Below are 20,739 nucleotides of genomic sequence, written 5' to 3' on the forward strand. Positions count from 1 at the left end.
CACGTCGACGTCATTTTTGTAGTTCTCCGATACAATCCCGGAAGTCCTGCCTCCGAAGCCATGTTTGTAGTTCTCAGGCTGGTGGGTCTCTGAGGCGATGTATCTTGGACCGTTGGGACTTCCGTGACCAGCAAGAGCTCCGAAGTGAGAAACGAATGGATAAAGGTCTGTCTGTGAGTAGAGGGTTTGTGTTTACAGCCCAGGCCAGGGAGATGGTAGGGTGGCCTCGGTGCCTCCGAGCCCGGAAGTCTCTGCTCTCTGCGGGGCGGATCTGGAAGCGAAGCCATAAGGGGCGGGACTTCCGCTAGAGACGCGCTGCTACCCGGAACGGTTTTCCCAGGTCAGCAATCTTCTTATCTCAAGCAGTTATGAATTCATAGTCCTGCTCACACGTGGGGTGGGGGCGGGGAGGAAGGGGAGAAGGAGGGATTTTGGGGTTCCCCGCTTCCCTCCTCTGTCCACTCCTCGCCTTCCATCCATCCGCCTGGAGTCCCCGAGAGGCTCGTGCAGAACTGCAGGCAGGGGATGGCGGGAAGAGAGGAGGCACAGTCCTCTGCTCCCACCATTCCTGCATGCTTCCTGGGGGAGATGGGTGCACCCCGTCCTGGGTGAGGCTGTGCACGACCTTGTATTGGTTGTTCTGGCGCCCTCTGCTGGCCTGCGGGTGCACGAGCAGGGAGGATCCTATAAATAATGTTTAGGGGGCTGGGGGTTGAGTAGGTAGGTGCACTGGGCTTAGTTGTTAGGGTGCTGGGGACTCAGTACAGAAGGATCTGGCTACCTCTGCTGTTCTAAAGGCATATACATATGGGCAAAGAGAAAAAGTAAGAGATGGAGGAGGAAGAAGAGGGAAGGAAGGAGAGAGAGAAGAAAGAAAAGGAAGGAAAGAACGAAAGAAATCTGTGTGGTTTTGCAGAAAAACAACAGCTAATTAAAACTTGGGTACTATTTGGTGTTGATTTCCTGAATTTGAACCAACATACACAGGTAAAAGTGCAGGTATTCTGTACTCACATAAGTAACTGAAGTTTTTCCACATGGTAAATAAATTATTTTCAACCAGAAGGAAGGTGTAGAACATGGCAAACCAATACAGTTTATTTTGAGTCCCTATCAAATAGGAATGACTTGATGAACTTTTTCAGAGGAGGCTTCTCATATTCGAAGAGAAGAGCTATCCCTGGCTTAATGAACTATCTCTAGTCTTCTACAGCCTCCCAGTACCCAGGAGATTTTTACTTCCATAAATTCTGGATTGACAGGTTTGATTGCTCATCTCCTGCTGTGCTATATGAAAATCATGACACATACCCAATTTCTATAGAGATTAAACCAGAAGAAAATGATGTGGTGACCGTTTCTGAGCCCAGCTATTCCATATGGAATGCAGTGTATGCAGTGTCCCATGCCCTTCATAAAATGCTGCTGAGCAAAATTGAAATGGGACCTAAAGAAGACAGAAACATGGACTGGCTTCTTCCATGTCAGGTAAGCCTCACTCATAAGCAAGCGAAGCATCAGGATCTTATATTATTGTTAATTACTATCCTCAAACCTATAAAACATTTTCATCTTATATTTGCAAGTACAAATTAAAATGGAAATAGGTTCTGTCAAAGTGTATGAGTATATATTACATGATTTGGGGACAGAAAGCACTCATTTGAAGACATTAAATTTGAATGTTTTTCAACAAATGATTTCCTAGTGTGAGATGAAATTCTGTAAGATACAATTATACATAGTGTAAAAATATAGCAAGTTCAAGAACCAAAATTTTTATGATTTCATAGAATATGTCCAATGACATAAGATATAGACTATGGCCTCATATGCAAAGCAACCATTTCACCTAAAATACAATCTGTATTTATGACAAAAGACCATAAAAAGATCCTTTTGTGGACAATAAATACCCTGTCCTCAAGTCAGCAGTAACAGAAAAGTAATTGCTTTCACAGATGATTTAGTATTAATAAGGTAAGATGAATGTGAAACGAAAATTGTGGTTCCATTAATAAATTTTAGAACACAGACAGTACTCATAAGCTTGGGCCACAACTCAGTGTGTTAGTGATGAGTATAATGTGTGGGTTTTAAACCAACAAGATATAAACTAGGACTCGTTGACACTTACGAATCTTGGAGATGAACTTTAAGTAGGATATCAAGATGATTGTTGAGCAAGTCAGTTGAACTTTTCATTCAGTCAATGATAGGTAAATAAAAGATGAAATGTGAGTGTGTACTATATAATTTAGTATTATGGGGATCAGTAATATTTGACATTGATATTGAAATAGTCTGTAATCATGGCTTCCAGTCATGATGTATTAGGTGAGTGAGTTTGTCTCTTGTATGAATAACTGAGTACCTATATAGAAGTTGTTTATAACATGAGTTATTAATTAGTTAACACAATATTAGGTTGTGTTATTAATTTTCAGAAGTTGATTTTTTTCTAATCAAGATAATACTGCTGGTGTCTTAACAAAAATATGGAAGTGTTTCTTCCTTTTCCCTTCTATGGAATACTTTGAGGAGTATTGTAGTGAGTTATTTGCAACTCTTGTAGAATTCATGCTGAATCTCTAGACCTAGGCTTTTCTTTTCTCTCTCTTTTTTTTTTTGAGAGATTTTTAAGTTACCATTTCTATCTTGGTTGTTATGTTTCTGTTTTAATCATTTATTTCATCTTGATTTAATGTTGTTAGATTTTATACATCTAGAAGTCTACCCATTAATTTTTTTGCATTTAAATGCTTAGTTGAATGAAAACTTTTAAAATATGAACCAATGATTTACAGCTTTCCTCAGTGCATGTTGCAGTGTCTGTTAGATCAGGATTGATGCAGGTGTCATGGACTTAAAAGAGAGCAGACAGGCATTTCCAAAAGCAGGATTTTTCTCTCAGACAGAACACTGATATGGTAGTCTATTGAGCGGGGAAGTAGAGAGTCTATGCTGTAGTACCGGGGGATGGAGGTCTTAAGTAGCTTGATAGGGAGAAGGACATAGCGTGGGGGTTCAGTGTATAAATTTCTGGCTTTAGTCCTGCCTGTCTGTAGGTGTGTGGGTTTATTTCTGGATATCTGATTCAATTCCATTGATCCACAAGGCTTTTTCTCCGCCAGTACTATGTCATTATTATTACTCTTGCTCTATAGTATAGCTTTAGATCAGGGATGGAGTTAACTTCAGAAGTTCTTTATCATACTGGGTTGTTTTAACTATTCTTTTTTTTAATATGTTGTTGAGAATTGTTCTTTCAAGGTCTGTAAGGAATAGTGTTGATATTTTGATGGGAATTGCATTAATCTCTAGATTTCTTTTGGTAGGATGACCATTTTTGCTGTTATTCTTACTGATCCATAAGCATGGAAAATCTCTCCATCTTCTCATATCTTCTTCAATTTCTTTCTTCAGAGACTTGAAGTTTTTTTTTTTTCATACAGATCTTTCTCGTTCTTGGTAAGAGTTAAACTGATGTACTTTATATTATTTGTGAATATTGGAAGGTTGTTGTTGCCCCAATTTCTTTCTCAGCCCACTTGTCTTTTGTATACAGGAAGACTTCGGATTTTTTTGAGTTAATTTTATATCCAGCAATTTTGCTGAAGGTGTTGATCAGCTGTACGAGTTCTCTGGTAGCATTTGTGGGTCCACTCATGTATACTATCATAACACCTGTGAATAGTGATACTTTGACTTCTTCCTTTCTGACTTGTATCCACTTGATCTCCTTTAGTTTTCTTACTGCTCTAGCCTGGACATGGTGGATGATATCTTTAATGTGTTCTTGGATATGGTTTGTAAGTATTTTATTGAGTATTTTTGCACCAATATTCATAAGAGAGATAGGTCTGAAGTTCTCTTTTTTCTTGGATCTTTGTGTGGATTAGGTATCAATGTGACTGGCTTCCTAGAATGAGTTTGATAATGTTCCTTCTGTATGTATTTTGTGAATTCGTTTGAAGAGAATTGGGGTTAGCTCTTCTTTGAACGTCTGGTAGAATTCTGCGCTGAAACCATCTGGCCCTGAGCTTTCTTTTTTTGGAAGACTGATTCTATTTCCTTGGGAGATATAGGACTATTCAATTTATTTATCTGATCTAGATTTAATTTTGGTAAATGGAATCTATCAAGAAAATTGTCCATTTTATTTAGCTTTTTAAATTTTATGGCATATAGGCTTTTGTATTAAGACCTAATGATTGTTTGGATTTCCTCAATGTCTGTTGTTACGTTCCCATTTTCATTTCTGATTTTGCTGATTTGGATAGTTTTTCTCTGCCTTTTACTTAGTTTGGCTAAGGATTTGTCTATCTTGTTGATTTTCTCAAAGAACCAGCTGTTAGTCTCATTGATTTTTTGAATTGTTTTCTTTGTACCTAATACATTGATTTCAGCTCTGAATTTGATTATTTCTAATCATCTACTCCACTTGGGTGTGTCTGCTTAACATGAAGTCACACCACAATTCTACCAGACATTCAAAAAGGAGCTACAATAATCCTTCCTAAACTATCATGAAAAGAAAAGAAAAAAATGAAAAGAAACAGAAGGAGCCTGTGAAAACCCTTTCTAGAAATCCAGCATTGCTGTCATTTGCAAACCCATTAAAACTACACAAAAAGAAAACCATAGGCCAATATCCTTAATAAAATAGACTTTCAACCAAAATTAATCAAAAAAGATGAGGAAGGGCAATCCATTCTCATCAAAGAACAATCTACCAGTAGGACATTACAACACTGAACGTCTATGCCCCCAAATCAAGAGCACCTGCATTTGCAAATGAAATATGATTAAAGCTTAAACCACACATCAATCTCAACACTTTAATATTGGGAGACTTCAACACTCTACTCTCACCAAGGGACAGATCATCTAGACAGAAACTAAATAGGGAAATAATGACAATTACTGAGGTCCTAAATCAAATGGACCTAATAGATGTCTACAGAATTTTTCACCCAAACTCAAAAGAGTATACCTTCTTTTACCTTCTTTTCAGCACCACATGAAACTTTCTCTAAAATTGACCATATAATCGGGCACAAAGCAGGCCTCAAGAGATACAAGAAGATCAAAATAATCCCTTGTATCCTATCAGACCACATGGCCTAAAACTAGACTTCAATAACACCAGAAATAACAAAAAGCCTACATATACATGGAAGAGCCTTGAACTCATTGGCATAAGAGAGTACTTCTTAAACAGAACACCAACAGCTCAAGCTCTAAGAGCAACAATTAATACGTGGGACCTCATGAAACTGAAAAGTTTTTGTAAACAAAAGACATTGTCATCAGACTTAAACAACAGCCTACAGATTAGGAAAGGATCTTCACCAACCCAATAGCTGACAGAGGGCTAATCCAGAATATATAAAGAACTCAAGAAATTAAACAAAAATAATCCAATTAAAAATATAGTAAACAGAATGAAGCTAAACAGAATTCTCAATAGAGGAATATTGAATGGCAGAGAAACACTTAAAGCAATGTTCAACTTCCTTAATCATCAGGGAAATGCAAATCAAAACAACCCTGAGATTTCACCTTATAGCCATTAGAATGGCTAAGATCAATAACTCAAGTGATAGCACATGCTGGAGAGGATGTGGAGAAAAGGGGCACCCTCCTTCACTTCTGGTGGGAATGTAATCTTGAACAACCGCTTTGGATATCAATCTGGCATGTTCTCAGAGAAAAAGGAATGCTCTTAATTCAAGATCCAGCTATAGCACTCCTAGGCATATATCCAAAACATGCTCAAGAATACAACAGGGGTATTTGTTCAAACATGTTTATAGTAGCTTTATTTGTAAAAGTCAGAATATGGAAACAATCCAGATGTCCCTCAACTAAAGAATGGACACAGAAATTGTGTTACATTTACACAATGGAATACTGCTCAGGTATTATAAAAATTATAAAATTTGCAAGCAAATGGTGGGACCTAGAAATGCTCATCTTGACTGAGGGAGGTTTCCTAGAAACTGAAAGAAACACATGGCATATCCTCACTTGTAAGTGGATTTTAGACATATAATACATGGTAAACATACTGAAATGTGTATGGCTCAAGAAGCTAAACAAGAAGGAGGACCCTGGTTTAGATGATCAATCCTCACTCAGAATGGCAAATGGGATGGACATTGGAAGTGAGAGATACCAGGCTATAGGACAGGACCCTACCACAGAGGGCCTCTGAAGACTATACCCGACAGGATATCAAAGCAGGTGCTGATACTCAGCCAAACTTTGGGCACAGAGGAGGTAATCTTACAAAAGAAGGGGGAGGTAGGAAGACCTGGAGGGGACAACATCTCCACAAGGAGAATGACAGATCCAAGAAACTTTGGCATATGGGTCTTTTCTGAGACTTCTACTCCAACCAAGGACCATGCATGAAGATAACCTAGAATCCCTAGTACCCCTACACAGGTGTAGCCCATGACAGCTCAGTCTCCAAGTTAGTTCTCTAGAAAGGGGAATAGTGACTGTCTGACATTAACTCAGTGATTGGCTCTTTGATCACCTCCCCCTAATGGGACTGTAGTTTTAACAGGCCACACAGGAGACGATGCAGCCAGTCATGACAAGAGCTGATAGGCTAGGGTCAGCTAGGGATGGGAGGAAGACCTCCCCAATTAGTCGTTTTGTGGTGGGAAAAGGGAGGACATAAGTGAGGGAGGGTAGGATTGGGAGGGGATGATGGAGTGGGATAGTGGGGATACAAAGTGAATAAACTAATTTATTGAAAAATTAATTAATAAAAATAGACTCAATTCTAATGAAATTCTTGTAAAGAGAATATAGACATACATCAAAATTATTATCCACTCTGAACAAATTTCTTTTCCCTGATATGGCACAACATACGTCAATAAATATAAAAATCACATAAATGATGTATAAACAAAAATCACATGAACATCTCAAGATTTTAAACAGAAAAACAACAAAAATCTTTGAAAAAAATCCAACATTCCTTTATCATAAAAGTTTCAAAAGTTGTAAGGCTAGAGGCAACACCTCTGAACATAATAAAAGCTATAGGTGAGAAACCTGCATCCAGAATCATCCCTAATGGAGAAAAGGTCCAGGCAAGTTTACTCAGGTCTGAAGTTTGTCATCTATGTCCACCACCCCCAGTCCTTTTCAATATTTTGCTCAAAGTGTTAGTTTAAGCAGTAAAGAAATATAAATAGGAAAATTAGAATTCAAACTATCACTCTTTGCAGATGATGTAATAATATGCATTAAAATTCCCCAAAATTCTATCACAAAAAATTTTGAAATGATTAAAAAGTATACCTATGTGACAGGATACAGAATCTGCGTACACAAATCTATTTACTTTTGTATATACCAACATCAAACATTCAAAGGTGATCTTGAACATATATTCAGAAATGTCTGAAGGAAAGTAAAATATCTAGTAATAAACAGATGAAAGAAAAAATATACCTACAATGAGAACTTCAAACACCTTAAGGAATCAAGAAAGACACTGGAAAATGGAAGACATCCCATGTTCCTGGATTGATAAAGATAAAATCTTGAAAATGACCATTCAACTGAAAGCTATTCCCAAACTCAATACAAATGCAATAAAAAGTATATTATTCTTATTCTTCACAGATAGAAAAAAAAATTCTGCTCAGTTCCCTCTCTTCATCCAATTCTGCTGTCTATTCTGTTTTCTGTTCTGAGTGATATTCTGGCACCCTCCTGTGGACCCTCCTTGTTATTTAGCTTCTTTGGGTCTGTGGATTGTAATATGGTTATCCTGTATTATAGGTCTAATATCCGCTCATAAATGTGTACATACTATGTGTTTTTATCTGTGTCTGTGTTACCTCACTCAGGATGATTTTTTCTAGTTCAATCTATTTTCCTGCAGTTTCCATTATTTCTTATTTTTAATAACTGGTTAGTATTCCATTGTGTAAATGTACCAGAAGTACTTTATCCATTCTTCTAGATTTGAGGGACACCTAGGATGTTTCCAGTTTCTAGCTGTTATGAATAAACAGCTATGAACACAGTAGAACAAATGTCCTTGTTATATAATATAAGAGAACAACTATTGGATATATTCCCTGGAGTGGTATAGCTGGGTCTGGAGGTAGAACTAGTCCCAATTTTCTGAGAATGCACCAGATTTATTGATTTCCAGAGAAGTTGGAGGAACGTTCCCTTTTTACTACATCCTCACCAGCGTGTGTTGTCACTTGAGTTTTTGATCTTAGCCATTCGAGTGTAAGATGAAATCCTGGAGTCATTTTGATTTCTGTTTCTCTGATGACTAAGGACTTTGATGATTTCCTTTAGTGCTTCTCAGCCATTCGAGATTCCTCTGTGGTGAATTCTCAGTTTAGCTCTGAACCCCATTTGTTAATTGGATTAGTTGATTTGTTGGTGTTTAATTTCTTGATTTCTTTTTGGATTTTACCGCTCTGTCTGATGTAGGGTTGGTGTTGTTATTTTCCCAATCTGTTGGCTGCCATTTTTTCTTTTGATAATGTCCTTTGACTTACAGAAGCTTTTCAGTTTCTTGAGATCCCATTTATTAATTGTTGATCTCAGAGCCTGTGCTGATTTGTTCTATTGTCTCCTATGTTAATGAGTTCCAGACTTTTCTCTACCTTGTCTTCTAAATGATTTAGAGGCTCTAGTTTTATGTCAAGGTCTTTGATCCACTTGGACTTGAGTTTCTTCAGGGGATACAAAGGGGTCTATTTGCATTTTTCTACAGGCAGACATCCAGTTAGACCACAACTATTTGTTGAAGATGCTGTTATTTTCCCATTGTATGGTTTTGTCTTTGTTGAAAGTAAAGTTTCAGTAGGCGTGTGGGTTTATTTCTATGTCCTTATTCTAGTTGTACAGGATTGGTCTGCTCAAAAGGGTGTTTTATTTTTCCATATGAAAACTTCAAACTTCAAACTTCAAACTTCCATATGAAATTTGTTTGCTCTTTCCAGGTCTTTAAAGAATTACGTTCGAATGTTGGTGGGAAATGGACTGAATCTGTACATTGCATTTGTTAAGAATGCTGTTTTACTATGTTAACCCTACATGCCCATGATTTTGGGAGATCTTTCCATCTTCTGATATCTTCCTCAGTTTCTTTCTTTAAAGACTTGAAATTCTAGTCATAGAGGTCTTTCATTTGGTTAGAGTTACTACAAAATATTTCATATTGTTTGTGGCTACTGTTTAGGGTGTTGTTTCCCAAATTCCATTCTCAGCCCATTTTTCATTTGTAAGCAGAAGGCCTAATGATCTTTTTCATTAAATGTGTTCCCAGCCTATTTGTCGAAAGTATATATCAATTGTAGGGATTCTCTGGTAGAATTTCTTGGATCTTTATGTATACTAGCATATCATGTGTGAATAGTGATACTTTGACTTCTTCCTTTCCAAGTTGTATCTCTTTGATCATCTTCAGTTGTGGTATTACTCTGGCTAGGACTTAAGTAGTATATTGAAAAGATATGGAGAGGGTAGGCATCCTTGTCCTGTACCTCATATTAGTGGAATTTAAGTTTCTCTCCAAATAATTTAATGCTGGCTCTCAGCTTGCCTTTTACTGCCTTTATTATGTTAAATGTGCGCCCAATTCCTTGTATGTCTGATTTCTCTAAGTCTGTTAACATGAAGGGGTGTTGGATTTTGTGAAAGGCTTTTTCTCATCTAATGAGATGATCATGTGATTTTGTTGTTTGTTTTTTTATATGGTGGATTACACTGATGGATTTTGAACCATCCTGGTATCCCTGAGATGATGCCTATTCGTTCATCGTGTATATATTTGATGTGTTTTTGGATTTGGTTTGTGAGTATTTTATTGAATATGTTTTTTTCTATGTTCTAGAGTGAGATTGCTCTGAAATTTTCTTTCTTTGTTGAGACTTTGTTTGGTTTGTGTATTAGGGTGACTGCCATCACAATGAGTTTGGCAATGTTCCTTCTGTTTGTATTTTGTGGAATACTTTGATGAATATTGGTATGAACTTTTGTTTGAAAATCGGGTATGAGTCAATGCTAAAACCATCTAGCCCAGGGCGTGTGTGTGTGTGTGTGTGTGTGTGTGTGTGTGTTTGGCAGACTTTTAATTACTGCTTCCATTTTCTAAGGGACTATTGATCTATTGTTTTATATTATTAATTTTATTGGTTTTGTTTTTGAAGAAAAAATTTCTCCCATCTTGTGTGTCCTGTAAGTAGGTTTGTAAATCAGAAGCCTCAGACATAGAGATTCATCTGAATCTTAAACTAGAGTGCTAGCTTTGTAATTTTGTTTTGTTTTTATATTACTGGCTGATGACCTGAAATGTAGGTATTTGTACATATCAAATCTGTTCTTCAATTGATCTTCATCCACATGTTGAATTTTGAGATTTAACAGAGCATATTATATTTCTCATTTGGTAACTTCATGGTCCATAACCCATGCTGCTCTGGTTTCTCATCTAGGGCCACACCTGTATCCTGCCAGGGGCCTCCCATGACCTCCAAATTCACCCACCCTGATTTCTATTCTCTCTTTTGATTCCTTCCTTGCCTCTACTTTCCCCAAAGCTGATGTCCATCCCCATTATCCTCCTCACTCCCTCTCCCACCCTATTCCTTCCCTCCATTTAATTCAGATACCTATATTATTTTCTCTTCTGAGTGAGTTTCCTACATCCTCCCTTTGCTCTCCTTGACACTCTGGGTCTGTGGATTGTTCCATGGTTATCCTGTACTTTATGGTTAATTTCCACTTATGAGTGAGTAGGTACCATGTGGGTCTTTCAGGGTCTGGGTTACCTCACTCAGAAAAATCTTTCCTAGCTCCATCCATTCTCTGGCTGACTGCATGAAGTCTTTGTTATTAATAGCTAATTGGTATTCGGTTGTATAACTGTATCACATTTTATTTATCCATTCTTCAACAGAAGACATCTAGTTTTTTTCCAGTTTCTGTTTATTACAAATAAATCTGCTATGAACATAGTTGAGCAAGTGTCCGTGTGTTATGGTAGAACACCTTTTGGGTATATTCCCCGGAGTAGTATAGCTCTTCAGGTATATAGGTATTGATGTTGGACTGTTGTAAAGTTTTTGAGAAATGTCTAGATGCATTTCCAAAGTGGTTGTTTAAGTTTTCATTCTCACCAGCACTGAAGGTGTGTTTTCCTTACTCCACATCCTCACCACCATGTGCTATCCCTTGAGTTCATGATCTGAGCCATTCTGACAAATGTAAGCTCAAAATGCAGAGTCCTTTTGATTTGCATTTCCTTGATGACTAAGGACAACGAACATATCTTTAAGTGGGTCTCAGCCATTAGCACTGCCTCTGTTGAGGGTTGTCTGTTTAGTTCTTTATGCCATGATTTAATTGGGTTATTTGGTTTGTTGGTGTCTAATTTCTTCAATTCTTTATTTTAGATATTATCCTTCAGTCAGAGATAGGGTTGGTGAAGGTCCTCTCCCAGTCCATATGCTATCATTTGTTCTATTGATGGAGTTGTTTACCTTCCAGGTGATTTTCATCTTCATGTGTCCCTTTGTTAATTGTTGATCTTATTGTCTGAGCTGTTGGTGTAGTGTTCACAGAGGTGTCTCTGTTTTTTATTTGATTGATTAATTTTTACAGAATATACAGGTTTTTATTACATACCCCTGACTGTCCTGGAACTTACTGGATAGATCAGGCTAGCATCCAGCTCTATGAAATACTCCTGGGCCTGTCTCCTGAGTGTTCTTGGAATAAAAGACTTGAGAAAATACACCCAGCTTGTCCATTGTTATTTTAGTTAGGGATTGTTCATACTATTTATCTGATATGTGCTCATTACTGTTAGTGTTTACTCTCTCTCTCTCTTTATGTCTGTGAATTGGCATTTCTCTTGCAAGGCTATATCCTCCTGAAAGGATGCAGAAATTAGAGAGGTGAACCTCACTATTCAGTTTCCTCCTAAAAAGATTTCATGATTACATTAGAACCTGTGTATCAGAAAATAAGTAGAAGAAATGCCAGAATTCAATGAAAATATTGTAAACGAAGTATACATTTCCAGTATACTTTGTCCGTTTCATGCTTTCTGTTGTACACATGTGTGAATATTTTAGAATGCATTGACCTACAATGATGTGCATGTGAACTTCACTCGAGAAGAGTGGGCTTTGCTGGATCCTTCCCAGAGGAATCTTTACCAAGATGTGATGCTGGAGACCTACAGGAATCTCACTGCTATAGGTATGAGAGTGAATAATCTTTACTTTTTAAAATGAGGGAGGAACTCTTTATTTATTATTGATGTACTTCTGTAATTTCACTTGCCCATGGGGAAGACTAAAGTGAATGGTTCTTTGATTGATCATAGATTATGACCTAAATTTTGCCTTATTTCCAATAATAAAACATACATTTTCTGGTATTGTATTTTAGGCTACAGTTGGGAAGATCATAATATTGAAAAGCATTGTCAGAGTTCTAGAAGACATATAAGGTAATTTTCATATGTAAGCTGATATGAATATGGTTCTGAGAAAATGTTAATGTGTCTTGGAAATTTGAAAGAAAAGGGACAGTGTAAATGGAATGTTTTAAGTATATTTACTGATGATTACTAACTTGTTACTAAACTATTTACCTCCATGTTAGGTATTTGATGTGTGTTTGCAAGGCACTCCTCTAAGAATGCAAGGAAACCATACCTCATGCAAGATCAACATTTAAATCATAGCCTTGTTAGCGCTATGAGGTGGAGCTGCATTTCTTTAGTTTCCTACAACTCAGATATTGCTAAAGGTATTCACAGTAAATAGTTGCTGAAAGTATGTAGAAAACATTATACTAAAGTAGTCCATAGTAAAGCTGGGGTTACTCATACACTTGTAATAATGTTGCTAAGCTTTGTGAGAAGGACAGATTTTTAGAGTCAGGAATGTTGTTGTGGAAAAACCATAATCCCTGTAGCACATATCTATAATGAACAAAAATCAAATGTGTGAATGCAACGTGAAACCATGTCATTTATTATTCTTCTTTTAATAGGGATATCATATATCACAATGAATACAAGTCATAGATATATTGAAAGAAACAATATACCACTCAAAACAACTAAAATAAATAGTAGTCCCCAGTATGAGTAGATATTTAAATGGGGATACCTATTATGCTTTATATGGACTATTCAGAGATGCAAGCAGTATAAATAATGACACAGAGACTACTTTATATTTTAAAGCTTAGGCAATTTAACTGGTTGGATTCTGAAACCTCTTTTTCCCTAACACAAACCTAATACAGTGTCCTGCTGCATGGGCAGCACTACCTCTTTGTTCATCTTCATGTCTATCTCTTAACCCCTCTGTCCTGCTGGTGAATCGCCTGTCATTTGCTTTCTTCTTTCCAGCAAACCTCTCTCACTCAGAAGTTCTGCCCTCCATTTTGTGCCCTGCTATCAGTTGTCAGCTCTTTATTATTTCCAATGTAAGGAAGGACAAATGTTTACAAAATATAGGGCAGGTGATGGACCATAAAAAGAGAATTATGCAATCTGCTCAGCACTTAGCTTTCTGCTGTCTCAGCAATCAGCATTCCAATACACAGACACACTTTCACATAATATTACGACAACATCAATTAACTGGTTATTCAACTTCATTAGGAATTTTCACAAAAATCACACTTCAGAAAATGTAGTTTTAGGAATATATAAATTATTCTGTTTCTCACAGTTAACTTTGCCTATTTACCATGGTGTGCAGTATAGGGAAATTTATTAACCCAATCAGTGAGTTAAAACTCTGAGGTATTGCAGTTTTGTACAAATATGTGGTAAAACATCTTAAAGAATAAAGTAAGAAAGTATAGTATAAATGTGAGCAAGGTGACAAATATTTTCACCATCACAGGTATTTTCAAATATGCAAAACACCCCCTAGAGAAGGAGAAAACCGTGAATGTGAAAATAATGATGAAAACTAAGATGTAATTCCTATTTATCTTTACACCAAATTGTAAAATTAAGTGACATGGACAATTAGATTCATCAGTGTAATGAATGTGGTAAAGTTTTCATATGTATCAATTATCTTTGCAGGTATGAAAATACTCATAGTGGAGACAAACCCCCTGAAGATACTCAATATGGTGAAGTCTTTACACATCACAGGAGTCCCCACACATATGAAAGTAAGCATATTCGTGAGGACCGCTATGAATCAAACCAATATGGTAACGCTTTTGCACATAACAGTCATCTCCTAAGACATAAAAGGACACATATAGCAGAGATATCTGATGAATGTAACCAATGTGGCAAAGCCTTTGCAGGTAACAGTACTCTTATAATACATAAAAAAGCTCACACTGGGGAGAAACGTTATGAAAGTAACCAATGTGGTAAAGCCTTGGCAAATAATGGTTATCTCCTAAGACATAGAAGAACTCACAGTGGAGAAAAACCTTGTGAATGTAACCAGTGTGGTAAAGCCTTTGCATGTAACCGTGATCTCCTAAGACATAAAAGAATTCACAGTGGAGAAAAACCCTATGAATGTAACCAGTGTGGTAAAGCCTTTGCATACAACAATGGTCTCCTAATACATAAAAGAACTCACACTGGAGAAAAACCTTATGAATGTAACCAATGTGGTAAAGCCTTTGTACAGAGGAGTACTCTCCTATTACATAACAGAACTCACACGGGAGAGAAACCCTGTAAATGTAACCAGTGTGGTAAAGCCTTTGCATACAACAGTGGTCTCCTAATACATAAAAGAACTCACACTGGCGAAAAACCTTATGAATGTAACCAATGTGGTAAAGCCTTTGCACAGAGGTGTACACTCCTATTACATAACAGAACTCACACGGGAGAGAAACCCTATGAATGTAACCAGTGTGGTAAAGCCTTTGCAAACAGGTATATTCTCCTAGTACATAACATAACTCACACTGGTGAAAAACCTTATAAATGTAACCAGTGTGTTAAAGCCTTTTCATCTAAACAAAAGCTCCTACTACATAAAAGAATTCACACTGGAGAGAAACCCTATGAATGTAATCAGTGTGGTAAAACCTTTGCATCCAACTACGTTCTCCTAATACATAAAAGAGTTCACACAGGAGAGAAACGTTATCAATGTAACCAATGTGGTAAAGCCTTTTCGCAGAACAGTCATCTCCTAAGACATAAAAGAACTCACACTGGAGAAAAACCTTATGACTGTAACCAATGTGATAAAGCCTTTACATCTAACACTGAACTCCTAATACATAAAAGAACTCACACGGGAGAAAAACGTTATGAATGTAACCAATGTGATAAAGCCTTTGCATGTAACAGTAATCTCTTAAGACATAAAAGAAATCACACTGAAGAAAAACCCTATGAATGTAACCAATGTGGTAAAGCCTTTGCATGTAACAGTGATTTCATAAGACATAAAGGAACTCACACTGGAGAAAAACCTTATGAATGCATCCAATGTGGTAAAACCTTTGCACAGAGGTATACTCTCCTAGTACATAACAGAACTCACACTGGAGAAAAACCCTATGAATGTAACCAATGTGATAAAGCATTTGCACAGAACAGTAGTCTCCAAATACATAAAAGAACTCACACGGGAGAGAAACCTTATGAATGCAACGAATGTAGTAAAGCCTTTGCATGTAACAGTGTTCTCCTAAGACATAAAAGAACTCACACTGGAGAGAAACCTTATGAATGTAACCAATGTGGTAAAGCCTTTGCATATAACAGTGTTCTCCTAAGACATAAAAGAACTCACACTGGAGAGAAACCTTATGAATGCAATGAATGTCGTAAAGCCTTTGCACAGAACAGTCATCTGGTAGTACATAAAAAAATTCACACTGGAGAGAAATCTTATGAATGTACCCAAAGTGATAAAGTCTATGCATTTCAGAGTAGTCTATAAAGTCTATGCATTTCAGAGTAGTCTCTGAAGACAAAAAGAACACATCCTGGAGAAAAACCTTATGAATGTAAGCCATGTGGAATCAGCTTTTTACAACAGTCTCATAATAAAGTCTTTTCATGTAAGAGTCATCTTGAACAAGAACACTTATTGGAGTGAAACCCTATAAATGTAAACAACGTGTGAAAAACTTTTCATGCCATAATAATCTCCATCTACATAGAAGAATGCACACTGGAGAGAAACATTATAAATGTAACCAATGTGATAGAGCATTTTGACATAATAGTAATCTCCTATGACATAAAAAAGACATACTGGAGATAAACCATATGAATGTAAGCAATGTGGAAAGGCTTTGCATGTAACAGTCATCTCCTTATACATAAAAGAGCTCACACTCGAGAGAAACCTTATTAATGTAACCTATGTGGTAACATACTTTCTCCAGCAGGGATACATTTCATAAACATTCCCAAATGATACCACCAACTGAGAAGGATTCATTTCTCTGACTTCAAATGTACGTGTTTGATTTCTGTTACATGAAAGAATTCATGATGAAGAAAACATTTATAGATAAGCCTGTAGTTGCCTCAACACCTGAGTTCAGTAATGAATGCTTATATAAGTAAAACATTCATGAGTAAACATATTTAAGAATTAGTTTTAATTTCCATTATGTGATAACAGTTTGTCTTTGTGTTTTTGATGTGCCTGTCCTTTCTAGTTTCCATGAAGACCAGACCTTATCGTCTGGTCTTTCTGAGACCAGATCTTCTCATACCAGGAATTCTAGAAAGTTGTCAAAAACCTTACCTAGGTCCTGGGAATGAACTTGTCTTAACTGCAAAGCCATGTCTCTAGTACTGTAAATATCTTATATTATCGTGATGTCAGGAAGTAGAAAAGAATTCATAGGAGAGCAACCCTATTTGTACAAAGGAGTTGATTACTTTGTACATAATAAATGTATCCATTTTCAAGAAAAGAACCTTTTTTGTATCTGTTTTTATCATAGCCTTGGAGGAAGTAAATTATTTACCATGTTCCCTTAAATGTAATGGAGCAGAACACCATTTATGATTGTGGTCTGAATTTTGAACATTGGAGTAGGGATTGAATTTGCTGTATGTGTAGCAAATCTATTCACAGAAGTTTATGAGGTTGTTCTGATATTCCTTCTGTGGTGGCTGTTCGTATTCTAATGCATTTCCACTTGGTGAAAGGTATTTTTCTGTGCAATGTATAGAATGGGATCCCCATCATCTATGTGGTCCATTGCTTATTTATATCAGGCAGTCTGTGATCATAGTTTTCAAGGAAGGGTCTCTGAGGACGTGTGGTATTTTTTTTTTTATGTTTTCACAAATTCATTTAAAATGTTTGTTTTTAAGCCTTGCTTGGATATCAATAATTAATAAATGCTCAATAGTATGTGTGTGTGTATATATATGTATATGTTGTTTGAAGTTCCATGTTTCTGCATTTTCCCACATTTACTATATGGCACATCATCTTCCTAGAGATTTATCTAGCTTTCTTAGAGATTATCTAGCCTTCTTAGAGATTTATCTAGAGGTACTAGTTAATGTAACAGCAATGAGATTTATTTCAAAACATGTTGTGTGTTTAGTGGACTATTCATTCTTAGGCTATGACAGATATATGAAGACTGTCTGACACTTTGTGGGGTTTATTTTAGTCATGCTTATATGATCTTCAAGTTTATGTTGTCAGTTTTGCATAACAGTCTTCCCACTGAGCTCACTGACATGCACAAAATTAGTTGAAACATTACATCAGTACAATATTGTATTTTATTCAGATTATGAATATATTGTCATCAGAGAATGGAATAATATAAAATGATTTGAATAATAAATGCTACTTGCAAATGAAAATTATACACTCCTGTCTCATTTTGGAACGTGTTGGTTCTTAGGAGTAAAGACTTACTCATAAGACTTTCTCAAAACTGCAAGTGAATGTCAGAGAATTGTCTCAGTGGGTAAATTTAGTTATTGCTAAGCCTGATGATTTGAGCTCAATCCCTGAGTAGTCCATATCACTGCTACGGATTTTTCTAATGTTTCTATAGTTGGGTTGCTGTATATGCAAATTCACACACTAGCAGATATGTAAATATATTTTCAGGCTAAATAAGGGCCAGTGTCATCACTGGCCAAAAGACTCATTGTGTTCCATGTCAAGAACTTATATATGGGATGTAGATAATAAACAGCAATAAGTTGTACTCTCACTAGCACATATACACAATAACATGTATGTATACACAAACACACTCCAGCATTTTTTAATTTATTTTTATTGATTATAGTTTATTCACTTTGTATCCCTGCTATAGACCCCTCCTCATCCCCTCCCAATCCTACCCTCTCTCCCTCTTCTTCTCCTATCCCCCCCCACTCCACTGATAGGGAAGGTACTTCTCTCCATCCATCTAAACCTAATCTATCAGGTTTCACAGGGACTGTCTTCATTGTCTTCCTCTGTGGAATGGTAAGACTGTTCCCCATGCAGGCAGAGGTGACCAAAGAGCCAGGCCCTGAGTTCATGTCACAGACAGTCCTTGTTCCCATTACTAGGGAACCCTCTTGGACACTGAGCTGCAATGGGTTAAATCTGTCAGGGGTACTACATTATATCCATTCTTTGTGCTTGTTTGGAGTATGAGTCTCCAAAAATCCCTGTACCCAGATTTTTCTGGTTCTATTGCTCTCCTTGTGGAGCTCCTGTCCCTTCCAGGTCTTTCTTTCTCCTCCTTCTTTCATAAGATTACCTGCACTCTGCCCAAAGGTTGGTTATGAGTCTCAATATCTGTTTTGACACCCTGCTGCATAGAGTCTTTCAGAGGCCCTCTCTGGTAGGCTCCTGTCCAGTTCCCTGCTTTTTCCCTCTTCTGGTGTCCATCCTGTTTCTATTTCTGAATGGAGACTGAGCATCTTACCCAGGGTCCTCTTTCTTGATTAGCTTCTTTAGCCCTACAGATTTTAGTATGATTACCCTATATTTATATGTCTAGTATCTGGTTATAAATGATGAAGTTAACAAAGCAATGCAGCCATTTATAGATAACAGAAATTATTTGTAGAATATGAAGACTTATTGCTGTTCATTAAAAGGAAAATGGTTCCTTCGTACATCTTATTTTATTCTTTAATTCCTTGATTCAAGGATAGACCACTTAAAAATCATAGCTTAGCTCAGAAATGCATCCCTGTCATCCTAAATCTATTATTCAGTGCAGGCTAATCTTTCAGACTGAGGCCAGATTGTTCCACAGAGTGTGTTTTCAGTTTGTTTGTTTGTTTGGTTGTTTTTGAGACACAATTTTCTTGTGTATCTTTAGCTGTTCTGGACTCACTTTGTAGACCCAGCCATCCTCAAAATCACATAAATCTGTTTGCCTCATCTTCCTTGAGTGCTGGGATTACAGCTGTGTGCCACCATGCACATCTCCACGGACACTTCTAAAACAGGCATGGCTACAAAATGATTTCAAAATGCAAACTATCTTTCAAGGTATAGATTTTTTTCCTGAGGGATAGTGTACACAGGGACGTTAGAAGTTTTCTGAAATTGTGCTTTGTCCTTTCTGTAAGTGAAAACTGTAGTATTGTAACATCCCCCTCATAGATAAGACATTATTACCAGATGGCATTGCTCCCTGAGCAATCTACTTTCATGGCCTCCTTTACTTCATTTTGAGATAAGAATTTATGGTCAAAACATTCCAGAGGCATTTCTGTCCATAATTTTAAATTTTTTACATTTATTTCTGCATGACTTTGAGCCAAGAGTGCTTTTTATCTCTTATTTTTACATTATTGAGAATAGGACTTAATTTAGAATGGCTCTGAGTAGGTGAATCCACATTTGAACTTATCTATATGCCCTAAGTAAATTCCGGTGATTGCTTTGTTAACGAAAACCATTGCTTTGGAAAGGACTCTTATGCTCTTCTTGCCTGTGCCAGGAAAATCTCTTTCTCAGGTCCTGTGTCTTAGCTGGTGTAACAAAACACCAACAACACAGGCTCTAAACAACAATCAATAAATGGGACCTCATGAAACTGAAAAGTTTCTGTAAAGCAAAGAACCCTGTCTACAGATTGGGAAAGAATGTTCACTAACCCTATATCTGACAAGAGGGCTAATATCCAGAATATATAGAAAACTCAAGAAGTTAAACAGCAACAACTCAAGTAATCCAATTAAAAAAATGGGATACAGAGCTAAACAGAATTCTCAATACAGGAATGACAGAGAAACACTTAAAGAAATGCTCAACACCCTTAGTCATCAGGGAAATGCAAATCAAAACAACTGCGAGATTTCACCTTACAGCAATCAGAATAGCTAAGATCTAAAGCCCAAGGGACAAAACATGCTGAAGAGGATGTTGTGAAAGAGGAACCCTTCTCCACTCCTGGTGGGAATATAAACTTGTACAATCACTTTGGAAATCAATCTGGCACTTTCTCAGACAATTAGGAATACTGCTTCCTCAATATTCCACTCCTAAGCATATATCCAAAAGATGTTCAAGTATACAACAAGGACATTTGTCCAAATAGCTGTTTGTAACCGCTCTATTTGTAATAGAAGTTGGAAACAACCCAGGTGCCCCTCAACTGAGGAATGGATACAGAAATTGTGGTATATCTACATAATGGAATATTGCTCAGCAATAAAAAAAAGGAAATCATGAAAATTGCAGGCAAATGGTGGGAACTGGAAAAGATCATCCT

At 36.9% G+C, this 20,739-nt stretch overlaps 1 protein-coding gene across 1 annotated transcript; it reads left to right on the plus strand.

Annotated features, from left to right (window-relative positions):
• The first annotated feature begins 80 nt into the window (after positions 1–80).
• Positions 81–17,869, plus strand: LOC132651303 (zinc finger protein 431-like). The gene is made up of 5 exons (XM_060376530.1): positions 81–340; positions 1,325–1,488; positions 12,138–12,264; positions 12,457–12,517; positions 14,120–17,869. Exons 2-5 carry the CDS (start codon positions 1,420–1,422, stop codon positions 15,963–15,965), a joined length of 2,103 nt encoding a protein of 700 aa, XP_060232513.1. The 5' UTR covers positions 81–340; positions 1,325–1,419; the 3' UTR covers positions 15,966–17,869.
• Positions 17,870–20,739: the final 2,870 nt, after the last annotated feature.

Source organism: Meriones unguiculatus (assembly GCF_030254825.1).
Source record: "Meriones unguiculatus strain TT.TT164.6M chromosome 13 unlocalized genomic scaffold, Bangor_MerUng_6.1 Chr13_unordered_Scaffold_45, whole genome shotgun sequence".
In the NCBI taxonomy this organism is placed as follows: Eukaryota; Metazoa; Chordata; class Mammalia; order Rodentia; family Muridae; genus Meriones; species Meriones unguiculatus.

Coding starts and splice junctions, on each gene's coding strand:
- LOC132651303 (XM_060376530.1), top strand. CDS start 1,420: ATGCTGCTGAGCAAAATTGAAATGGGACCTAAAGAAGACAGAAACATG. Junction 12,265..12,456: donor CAGGAATCTCACTGCTATAG/GTATGAGAGTGA, acceptor ATTGTATTTTAG/GCTACAGTTGGGAAGATCAT. Junction 12,518..14,119: donor AGTTCTAGAAGACATATAAG/GTAATTTTCATA, acceptor TTATCTTTGCAG/GTATGAAAATACTCATAGTG.